General features: G+C 37.5%; 1 protein-coding gene across 2 annotated transcripts in view; it reads left to right on the top strand.

Moving 5' to 3' along the window:
- osbp.S (oxysterol binding protein S homeolog) overlaps positions 1–12,213 on the top strand; it is a 67,629-nt gene that overhangs the window by 17,414 nt on the left and 38,002 nt on the right. The window contains exons 2-4 of one of the 2 annotated variants that reach the window (XM_018227659.2): positions 5,656–5,864; positions 7,950–8,200; positions 9,461–9,541. In XM_018227659.2, coding sequence (XP_018083148.1) covers positions 5,656–5,864; positions 7,950–8,200; positions 9,461–9,541 — 541 coding nt within the window. The remainder of the gene's footprint in view (positions 1–5,655; positions 5,865–7,949; positions 8,201–9,460; positions 9,542–12,213) is intronic. The other variant, XM_018227660.2, reaches the window with a different exon arrangement.

Below are 12,213 nucleotides of genomic sequence, written 5' to 3'. Positions count from 1 at the left end.
GGGTCTCTTACATCTTGTTCGATGGGACGCTCAAAAATGTATTGTTCGGGCATAGTATTTAGCATAATATTGTCAGACAACCTATGCACACTTGAGTAGTAGGCAGGGTCAGCCACCCAGATATAAAACGTATTTAGCATTATACGGTCAAGCAACCTATGCACACTGGAGTAGTAGGCAGGGTCAGCCACCTAGTCAAATACAAGAGGTTCTCTGCACTCAACCCATTATCAATATATTTAAGACAGAGACATTTTGTGCATACTGCTACTGAAAAATGCCTTACCCTTTAAACAACACAGGGATTGTTTGTCCATATATATTTAAGCTGGCCAACTACGTCAAAGTCATCCCATATCTGGCCAGTCTTACTTACTAGCTGCTTTCAAAGTAAAACTCCCAAACTTGGCTGCCCTTTTATTAGACACCAGTGGGATCACCTGACTATAGCTGGGAAGGATGGGAGCTACAACATGCAGCTGGTCACTGCTCCTGTATAACTATAGCAAACAAGGGAAAGTTGTGCTCAGGGAAAGTTGTGCTCACCACTAGTTTTTAAAACCATTAGGCGGGGGTGCAATGAGGGTGTGACCACAAAATACATATAGTCAAATACAAGAGGTCCTCTGCACTCAACCCATTATCAATATATTTAAGACAGAGACATTTTGTGCATACTGCTACTGAAAAATGCCTTACCCTTTAAACAACACAGAGATTGTTTGTCCATATATTGCAATATATTTAAGCTGGCCAACTACGTCAAAGTCATCCCATATCTGGCCAGTCCTACACTTAATTTTCATCTGATTCATTATTAAGAATTCAATTGCTTAATTATACATTTTACAAAGGGACTACGTTTTACCTGCAACTTACTAGCTGCTTTCAAAGTAAAACTCCCAAACTTGGCTGCCCTTTTATTAGACACCAGTGGGATCACCTGACTATAGCTGGGAAGGGTGGGAGCTACAACATGGAGCTGGTCACTGCTCCTGTATAACTATAACAAACAAGGGAAAGATAATGTGTGTGTGTGTGTGTGTATATATATATATATATATATATATATATATATATATATATATATATATATATATATATATATATATATATATATTATATATATATATATATATATATATATATATATATAGAAAATACTGCTGTTGCACGCACTCCTGCAAAAATCACTATTTATTAATCATATAGCATTAAAATACATCGACGTTTCGGTCCATGGTCTAGGACCTTTCTCAAGATGTAAACCCAGATGGGTTTACATCTTGAGAAAGGTCCTAGACCATGGACCGAAACGTCAATGTATTTTAATGCTATGGGTTTACATCTTGAGAAAGGTCCTAGACCATGGACCGAAACGTCAATGTATTTTAATGCTATATGATTAATAAATAGTGATTTTTGCAGGAGTGCGTGCAACAGCAGTATTTTCTATATTCTCCAATTGAGCACAGCACCCGCTACAACCGATATCTAATTAAACAAAGGAGAGCGTGTGCGGACCTCATTGAACATTTATATATATATATATATATATATATATATATATATATAATTTTTTTTTTTTTTTTTTGTGAAAAAAGACCACACTCACAGGACTTTGTATGAAAAAAAGCCACAAGGGCTGTGATTTTATTCCTCAACGTTTCGGCTATCAAACTCTAGCCGTCCTCAGGAGGACTGCTAGAGTTTGATAGCCGAAACGCTGAGGAATAAAATCACAGCCCTTGTGGCTTTTTTTTCCATACAAAGTCCTGTGAGTGCGGTCTTTTTTCACTAAATATATGTAAAATTTTACCAGCACCAAGGCATTTAACCACTTTATTGTGGAGTGCACCAGGTCGGATTCTTTATATATATATATATATGTGTGTGTGTATATATATATATACATATACATATATACACACACATATATATATAGGGCCAAGAGGTCTCCTCCCAGGAGCGAATGGCAGCAGCAGGCATGCTCAGCCGCAGCTAACTAGTTTAATCTCAGAGCTCAATACTGTTAAATTTAAAAACTGGGCATTTTAAAGGAGACATTTTGTGTAACAAATAAGAACATACCAGTGCATTATACTCATTTTGATATAGAAGAATTGTGCTTAAAAAAAGTAGTGTTTCGGGCTGTTTTATTGACTATTTCTGCAAAAATGCTAATAATCCACTTCCTGCTCCCTGAATTCCCAGGCTGTGGAGGGGAGCCGGCGATTCTCAGCTCACTCCACTGTATGATAGGAACCAATCAGCAGCTAGCAGGACCTGATAGGGAACTGAAGCATGTATTTGCTTGTTTGACTGCAGGGCCGTGATTGGCTGTCCCCCCTCCTACTGTGCTTCTGGTAGGAACCGTTGGGACATGCCCATCCCTCATTTGAAACACAGACAGGGGCCAGTGAACATCTATAGGGAGCTCTAATAAAGGGGCGATTTTTAAAGATAATATTAATTTGTAGCACTGTGTAAAAGAAACAACATATATTACTTACAATAGCCTACAAAATTAGGGTTTTTTCATTTATCCTATATGTCTCCTTTAAGTATTAATAAAAATCCCTTGCTTTTTCTATTATTCTTAACACCCATCCCAGTGGTTCCTTGTGGTGGCTCTGCTCATTACATTATACATAACTTTATTGCTTCCTTCAGCATCATTGCAAAGAACCATGTAGGCAGTAAATTAGGGATACCCAATACTTCACACTGCCTAATGCATGCCCTGTCACCCACCTCTCTCCTGCATAATTGGCACAAGCTCTGTACAGCCTTAACAGTGTTTATGCTGATCCAGTCCCATGGGTGCCCACATAGAAAAATAGAGTACTATCTGCCAGGCAACATCTTGGTGTTACTATAACATTGATGAGAACCACGTACCTCCTGAACCATTTAAATCATTTTAAGCTGTTACAAAACCGAAAGTAATTGGAAAAAGTCTTTTTTTCTAGTGAACTATCTGAAACCAGCTGAACTGGAAAAGGTATTTGAAGGTGAACAACCGTTTGTTCACCTTCCAACACTTTTATTCAGTTCAGTTGTTTTCCGATAGTTCACCAGAAATAAAGACTTTTCAATTACTTTTTTTCCTATTTGTGACCATATTTGTAATATTGAAGTCTAAAGTTCATTTTTCACCTTATGTCTTTCTAAAGCAGCTCTCGGGGTGGGGGTCACCGACTCTGTTAACTTTTCTAAATTGAGATTTAATAAAGGGCACCTGTTGGCCAAAAATGTTATCCCCAGCCAAAGGAGGGGGCAATAGTAGTTTTTTTTTTCAATTGCCCCTTGCCAGAGCTAGGACACTGCTATTCATTAATGCCCAAATGCTGATGTGAGAGTTTCTCTGCAGGACTGAAATTTAATATGCTTATTAAAAAGTAACACATTATTTTAGAGATCTAAGACGTAGCTTTCAAGCTGATAGAAAGCTATTACAACTTTGTTTACAGTATACTATTCAAGGTCATGTTGGGCAATGAACTTTTATTTAAACATGCTACAATAACACCTTTTTTTCATAACACAGTTGAATGTACCTGTGTTCTATTTATTTACAGGGAATCTGTCATGCAGAAATTGTGGAAGTAATGTACTTTGTGAATGAAAACTTCCCCTGCATGCTCAATGCCATTAGCAGCCATTTTGGGGCATGAGCATGTACATAACAAGCGGGGACACTATCTTGGCTAGTTTTCTGTAAAGTGCCCCCTCAATTTATTACATAAATATTTATAATAAATGGGCCCTCTGTTAAACACAGCAGTTACCTAGTATGAAACCCCACACTGTGGCTTCTTCTTTCAGTTGAGACACATATAATAGGTTAATTATAAGGCAGCTCCAGCTCCTTTTCTTCTGCAGCCCTGCTCCTGTTGAGTAGTCAAGGCACCTCTACGTTTGGCAGTAACAGACTGCAAGCAGAGTTACTGACAGAAGAGAGTAAGTGAAATGAAGCAAAAGCAGTGCAATACCGTGTCAAGTGTCACAGAGAGTTTACATCCCCCTACTATGCCTACAGACATCTCATATGAGTGGTAACTTCGTTTGCTCAGATTATTTCACTTTGCATGAACACGTGTGTAGACTCCAATTCAGCTGCTAATACTGATGGTATGGGACTTGTTATCCAGGATGGATAGGGACTTGGGGTTTTCCAGTTAAGGTATTTTTCTGTTATTTGTTTCTCCATACCTTAAGTCTACTAGAAAATATTTAAACATGCCTCAGTTTTACTATATTTTAGGATGCAAAAAGATGAGGGGTTGCATGAAACTGAGACAATTTTAGCCAATGGAAGGTGGGGCATTGGTGGGGTATTGAAGTGCTGCAGAATATAGTAGTTTCTTAATTCTGTAGCACTTCCAGGTGGGGTAGCAGCCCCCCCCCCCCGTATTGCCCCCCACCTGCATGTAAGACAAATATGGCTGCCCTCCTTCTCTTCCTGTGTCCCTCTGCCTCTTCCTCCGTATTTTAGTCCACTTGCCCTAGGTTAATGTTGAACACAAATAAACACACATTTTGGATTCTGCAGACTGTATTTTCTAAAAATATATGTTGTCAGAATGTATGAATATAAATAATGAATGACTGAGAAATCTCCAATAAAACGATAAATATCTTGTATTAGCGTGTTCAAGAGGCATGAGGCTTTCCCCATCATTTGGATTTTTGTGTGTAAAGTTAAACATTTTTCTTGTATATATCCCTATATCATAAAAAAAATCACAATTTATAATTTTTATGGAATTTAGAGCTCTATGTCTTGTTTCAAAGGTAGAGATACACAAAACTCACAGGTTGTCCTTAAAAAACAATGTAACATTTCCTACTTAAACTAAAAGTGAAAGAAAACAATGTTCAAAAACATCTGGCAAATGAAATGTGAAATTCTGCTGGCACTTAAAGGTTTGTAATGTAACTGTGCAGTAATAGTTTGCATCTATGTTTTTATTTAATTTGCATTTAAAAGTCAAATCAAATTCACTTATGTTTGGTTACATTTGACCACTGGTCTGGGGTACTTTTCTTTAAGCACTGCCATCTCTGCCAATGCCCATGTGATACTCTTCACTACGCTGGACAGCAAACCAAGAGTAAAAAGTTGTGATGCTTCTTTAATCTTTTAGTTCTTTACATCTTATCGTATATAGATATGTTCAGTGTATATGCCCATTCATTGTACAGCACTACAGAGTATGTTGGCACTTCATAAATATGTATTTGAGTATAAATAATACAGATAATGAAGTGGGTGACTTTTTAGGGGATGTTTGTAAACCAAAATAGAAATCGATCCATAGGGATTAGAAGCAAGTAAACTCCCATAGAATTTTTTGTAATCGTTACAACAAACTTAGGCTTCCATGACTTTCCCAAACTGAGTTAAAATCTTAACTCATCTACAAATATGAAGTTATGCAACTTATTTATTTTCATTGTTTTTCCATAATAAATGTCAGTAGTCCAGTTTATATTGATTACTATTACTAGCAATGGCATATAAAGATGAAAGTATTTTTCTAATCAGTTATTCTTGGAGTAGAGCTGTATGTATAATGTTTTTAAAACTACTGCTCTTAGAGCAATATCTTGTTTATAATTGTTCACATTAACATGTAATTCTTCTTACAGCTCAAAAGCAGAAATGCGTCACACCTGTCGAGGAACAATAAATCTTGCAACGGCAAACATCTCAGTAGAAGACTCCTGCAATTTTGTAATCTCTAATGGAGGGGCACAAACTTATCATTTAAAGGCTAGCTCGGAAGTAGAGCGCCAAAGGTGGATCACAGCACTTGAACTTGCCAAGGCCCGTGCTGTTAAGATGCAGGCAGAGTCAGGTAAGTTAGTGTAACAACCCTTATGGCCATTTTGTTACTCCTGAGTTAAAAACATTTTTTGGTCTACCTTAACCTGACCCTGTAATAAAAATTAGTTTTTATTTCTCATCCTTTTATCTGTATATGTTTGTCTAATCAAATTACCGGTCGGATCTATCAATGCTTAGTAAAAATTATATGGATTACTTTAAATTGATTCAAGTTCTGCCTCCTAAACCCCCATCAGGTTGTTCAAGTCAATGGAGCCGCCATTATTATGTAAGAGCCAGTAGTAAGCGCTTTACTTATTTTAAAGGTTTACTTATACTTATTAGTCAATAGGGAAGTATCCGAAAAAAATTATAAACTGGGATTTAAACCATTTCTATGATCTAGGGAAGTATCAGAAAAATATTGTGAACTTGGATTTAAACCATTTCTATGATCCATAATCAGCATAAGTGTATATGAACAAGTGAATATATTTTTTTATTGTAAATTCCACAGTTATTTTATCTTCATCTCGTGTTTTTTTTTTTAATTCCCAGTTATTGATAATGATGTACAACTTACAGTTTTGTTCACAGTTTTCGAATGCATTGCAAACAACTATATAAAATATAAAGGAATATTTCAATCAATGTTAAAGGGGTTGTTAAGTTAATGTTTAGTATGTCATAGAATTGCCTTTTAGCAACAATTTTTTATTGGTCTTTGTTTTGTCCTCGCTACGTATTACCCATGGGCAGTGTGTAGTTTGACACGGGGTCGGCACAGACCCGCTCCCCGTTTGGGCGAAATTGCAAAAAAAATCTGGGTCAGATGTGCTGATCTTGTATGTGCGCTCTGCACTTATATGCGCTGTTGCTTGCGGTGGCCCTGGATGTTTTTCCATGTGTGCATGCGGGCCCCAGAAGTTTGGAACCTGGTGAGACCCTAATGCACCAGTCCGATGCTGGTTTGACATGCAGCTAAACTTCTCCACAATCCAATAAGAGACTGAGAGTGAAGTCTGTAGATTTTACTAGATGTGATACAGGTGAGAGAAGTGTAACAAATATAAATTAAAGGGTGTATGTAATGAATACAAAGAATGATATTGCAGGAAAACATGTACAGGTACAAAACCACAACATTAACATATGTGCTGGCAGAAATATTCATAAAGCAATGTCTCAGCTGCTTCCAGCTGTAGTGATGATTTATTGCAGATTTAAGTCCATTTGCTTAGCAACAATGCTACCATAAGAGCAGCATTGGAACTATGTTAGCCAGATAAGTTCAAATGCAATGCTGTAAATGGCCGTATGGAGGTGCTGGATATATACCTGAAATGACCACCAGAGGTAGTTCACGGTAAAGGAGTAATGAAATAACAACAATAGTTGGAAGCCTATGCTGGAGACATGTCTAATTTTTTTTTATAGTTTATTAATTATTTGCCTTCCTTTTCTGCCTTATGTAAGTGAGGTGAAGCCCATTTACTAGTGAAGCAGTAGCCCAAATATTAAGTTAAAAAAAAAGTTATTAGGGCTTATTAGGGCCTGAATGGGCGCTTACTCATAGGCCTTACCTTACTTTGAATCTTACACAAAGAAGAAGAAGAAGAAAATTGATTGGCAACCCTTGGACTGGGGTTGCCCTGGTAAGAGACCATTTCATAATTTATAATTTCTTCTTTTTTTTTTCTTTATTTTGAATTTATATATTTTATTCAAGGATAGAGCCACACACCATTGCTTGCAAGTTTTTTCTTTTCTGCCTCTTTCCAGCTTTCAGCACCCAAAAAAATATTGCTTTGTGAAGTTACAATATTATTGTTATTGCTACTTTTTATTATCTTTGCAGTCATGTCTGCTATTATTCATTTTCCAGCCTCCTATTCAAGCCATGGCCTGGCTGCTATGGAAAATAAGACTGTCGTAACCACATAGCTGCTGAAATTTCAAACTGGGGAGCTGTTGAACAAAACTAATTTAAAAAAACACACACAAACCCTTTGTGATGTTTATTGCATAGTTGTTTTTTTTTTTGATCACACACTTTCTGTATTTTTAATCTTACCCATTTTACTTTTTTTGTCCTTTTATTTCAATATGTAAACAGATGATTCAGGAGATGAGGACCCATCTTCTCAGACCGATAAGGCAGAGGTCCATAGCACTCTACGAGCTTTATCTGGGAAGGTGGAAGATTTGGGCACATGCAATGATCTAATTGCCAAACATGGCACAGCTCTGCAGCGGTCACTAAATGAGTTGGAAATTCTGCGACTTCCTCAAGACAGCTCTGAAAAGATTAAGCAAGTCAATGAAAGAGCCACGCTCTTCAGGATCACATCGAATGCAATGATAAATGTAAGTAGAAGCACGGTTGTTAAATGAAATAATTAAAGGGAATGTCAATGCAAAGATTGTTTTTTTTTTTTTTTGCCTAATAAAAGAAAACATCCTAAGCAACTTTGCAGTAAACATTCATTACAGATTTTCTCTACAACAGGTCTGTCCAAAAGGTAGATAGGGATCCACCAGTAGCTGGTGATCAGTAGATCTCAAGACATTGTCAACAAACAGCTTGTCTAAATCACCCTCCTGTTTCATGCATTTCAGATATTTATTATATTAAGGTTACATAAGAAATAGTTGTTTGTCAAATATACCAATATAAATTCTCTCATAAATCAATATAATATTTAAGTAATATTTTCCATGGAACAAAATGCTAATAATGTAGATGTAGATCATAATGGGATAACATCAATAAAAGTAGGCACTCCGGCTCTACAATAATCAGACTGTTGAAACAATGTAAGACAAGGCCTTACCTGTCTTTGCTGGGTAGCTATGACTTTTGCAACATTGTTTAAAAAGTAACAACCAGGAGTTAAGCCAAAGCTGCTTTCAATAGCAAAGTTTTTTATAAATAACTGAAGCACTGAAAATTTTAATAAATGTATATTGGAAATTTGCTCGGAATTGTGTTTTCTTTTATTTGGCAAATTTTTATTTTGCGGTTGACTTTCCCTTCAACAACAGATAATTAATCATAAGAATCCTATTAAAATAACGTATCGGTAAATATTGCCCTTTGATATCATTTTTACCTTTAGTTACCATTGTTATGATGTCCGTTGTGCTCTGCTCCCTTACTGATGACATGACATGAAATAAATTCAGGCTCTAAATGTAACAGGAAGAAATATGGGAGTAAAGGAAATTGCCCTGTTCATTTAATAGCTTTATGCTATACCTAGCAGTATGTGGGTCCATGATTTGTGGGTGCACTGTGCTTTATACATTCTACATGGTGAACTGTAGTACTTAAAATATATTTTTTTCCATACAGCGGTATCTATTGGCACATACTACTAAAAAATCTTTTGACATGCAGATAAACCTCCCCTCGCTCCAATGAATGAGACTAAGTGTGAAATATTATGCATAACAGAGGGGAAACGGAAACAAATTAAATAAAATGCAATACATGAATGATTTGCAATGAACACAGCAAACCATACATGTTACATGAAAATTATTGGCTAAACTGCTGGCACATATGTATTCAGCAGGAAGCTGTGGTTGTGGCTTAATGAAGATTTAAATCCATTTTCTTACCAGGAATGCTACCCAAGGAGGAGAGGATGTGTTCTCCTTCAACAGCATGGGCTACAAAACACTGTGCTGGGTCATGTGTTAGAGGTATGGTGGTTCAAAGGGCTCAAAGACTACACTGAAATGGTATTATGTAAATACAGCAACCCCCACTGTAAAGGAATGATAGAAAATGACAAGTATAAAGGATGCTTATTCTGGAGACATTACACGTGTAGTAAAAAGGATAAACAGAAAACAGAACTATGTAAAACTTTTTTAAAGGTTTTTACTTATGCATCTATAACCTAAAATAACATTTAACAGTACACATTGGTTCAATGAACATGTTGCATATTGTTGATTAGGGTACATCCATAGGAGGAGGACTTTGGAATCCCAGTGGGGAGGTTCATATTTTTTAAGGGGGTGACCAAATAGTCTAAGTCTATAGCCTTGACTCAAGAAGAAAATACTGGCACATCGTGGGTAATGCTAGCAGGAAAATTAGTATTTGGTATTTACCTCTATATGAAGGTTCTATCTTACCCTATAAATTTGAGGAAGAAAATCTTTCCCTGAGGCATGTGACCGCAAACTGCTATCTAAAAGAGAAAATAAGTGTGGCTTAATACAGGATAAAAACATTACAGAAAACAGATCATATTAAATTCTTCGTTCAACCTTTTAGGATGGCGAGATTGCAAACGCCATATCCAATAACACTATATCTGTAATAATAGTTTATTTTTATCCATTCCCGGGAAAAACCTTTTCAAGTATCTGCCAGTGTAATTGAGAGAGTTGATGAGTATGGGTAAAAAAAACAGTTGTAGGGGGTGGACGATAAGTGTGGATCGCGGACTTGTTTTTATTTAACCTCAATTTAATAGCCCTGCTCGTTTGTCCTATCTATATTAACCCACAAGGGCATTTTAGGCTGTAAATTACATCCTTTGTATCGCATGTAAAAAAAACGCATATTGCCTTAGTGCCTTGCTGTGGGTGAGTTACACAATCACCAAGTATAATGGCGTTGCAATGCCCACAATTCCTGCAGGGATAGGTGCCATTTCTCTGGGAGCCTAAGATTGTATTGACCCCCCCTTTTTTAGTGGATTTTTTATTGTTAATAAGTTCCCCTATATTTCGTCCTCTCCTATAGGAAAACAAAGGTGGGAACCAAACCAAATGCCCAAATTTGTGGTCTGTGGACAAAATTTCTCAATGTTTTAAGATAGTCTTTCTCAAACCCTTAGAGTCTGTATCAAAAGATGTAATAAAGGGTATCCTTGGGGATGTGGACTTCCCCCCTGGGAATTATTTCTACCTCCCTTTTTGTATTCATGAGAGTTACTTGATCATATCCACATATCTTTGTACCATGTTTTGGGACTCTGAATCATATAGCTCAGGTGTAGATGTAATACGCTTCACCCGCATTAGTTGGCTTCTCGGTAGTCCTTTGAAAAGACCAGGAGGATGGAAACTAGAGGTCTAAGAAGATTGTCCCTGTCCGTTGGTTTACTGTACAAAGAGGTGACCAACTTAGTATCTAACACTTGATAGTTAACATCAAGAAAATGTAGTATAGATGGGTCATCCTTAAAAGTAAATTTGAGTGGGGTGAACATTATTCAGATAATTAACAAATTCTTTTAACTTATCCAACGATCCTAACCACACAAGGAAAGTATCATCCACATACTGCATATAATGGTAGATGAAATGATTATACTTGGTGTAGTTGATTAGACTTGGTGTAGTTCCCTTGAAAGTAAGTAAGGCCCTCCTTTCCCCTTCCTCCATGTACAGGTTTGCTACAATAGGAGAGACTGGAGAACCCATTGCACAGCCATGTTAATGTCTATAAAAAAGGTCCAAATATTGGATAAAGAAGACCGCTGGTTTGAACGAAGCGTGAAAGAGGCGATTCATGTCAAGGTGGAGAAACCATCCCTGAACAGAGGCGGGGGCCTTCGACACACCTGTCTGCTACATACAATGCTGTTCTAACATCTGTACCCCGGCAGTTTCAGAACACTTCGCACATCCATTAATGCAACTCACACAAGTAACGCCTCTTTCTAGGAGTTGCATGACACATTGGATAATCCTATCACAGTAACTACACGGAATCAACACCTCTGTGGATTTCTGTGATTGGATTAGTGGAAGAGTTTATATGACGAGAATTTCCCACACCAGTCAGTTGAACTGAAGAAGCTGCTCGGATGAGTAGTGAAACGTCTTCATTGATTACTCAGCAAGTCCAGTTGTTTTAAATTTACCTTTACTAGATATACCTGTCAGGGCCCGAAGGCTCTGTTGTAGTGTGGACCAAGGAGGAGGCAAAACACCAAGTTCGCGGTACAAAAGGATTTATCAAGAGAATGGTCGTAAACAGGCAAATGGTCAAATACAGGCAGCAAGGATCAGAGTCGTAAAACAGGCAAGAATCGGTACACAGATAATCAGAAAAGCAGTAAATCACACCCAGGAACTATGCAAGATAGACCTATAATTGGGCAAGGGTGAAAAGGGCAGTCAGGAATAAATAGTCCAAAGTTGGCGCCAAACTTGACGCGGTGACGTCATGACGCTGACCAATCCTGGGGCGACACGTTTCTGACGCAGTCATATCAGGACCAGGAAGAACCGCATGGTGGCTAGGGGAGGAAGGAAAGAGTCTGTGGAACTTACGAACCAGGACAGGTGCATGTACGTCGGAACTTCTCACCCAAGAACACTCCTCAGGACCGAACCCCTTCCACTCGATC

This window comes from Xenopus laevis, chromosome 7S (genome assembly GCF_017654675.1).
Source record: "Xenopus laevis strain J_2021 chromosome 7S, Xenopus_laevis_v10.1, whole genome shotgun sequence".
NCBI lineage: Eukaryota > Metazoa > Chordata > Amphibia > Anura > Pipidae > Xenopus > Xenopus laevis.
The sequence above is the reverse complement of the archived record's forward strand: the minus strand, read 5'-3'. Positions and strand labels throughout refer to the sequence as shown.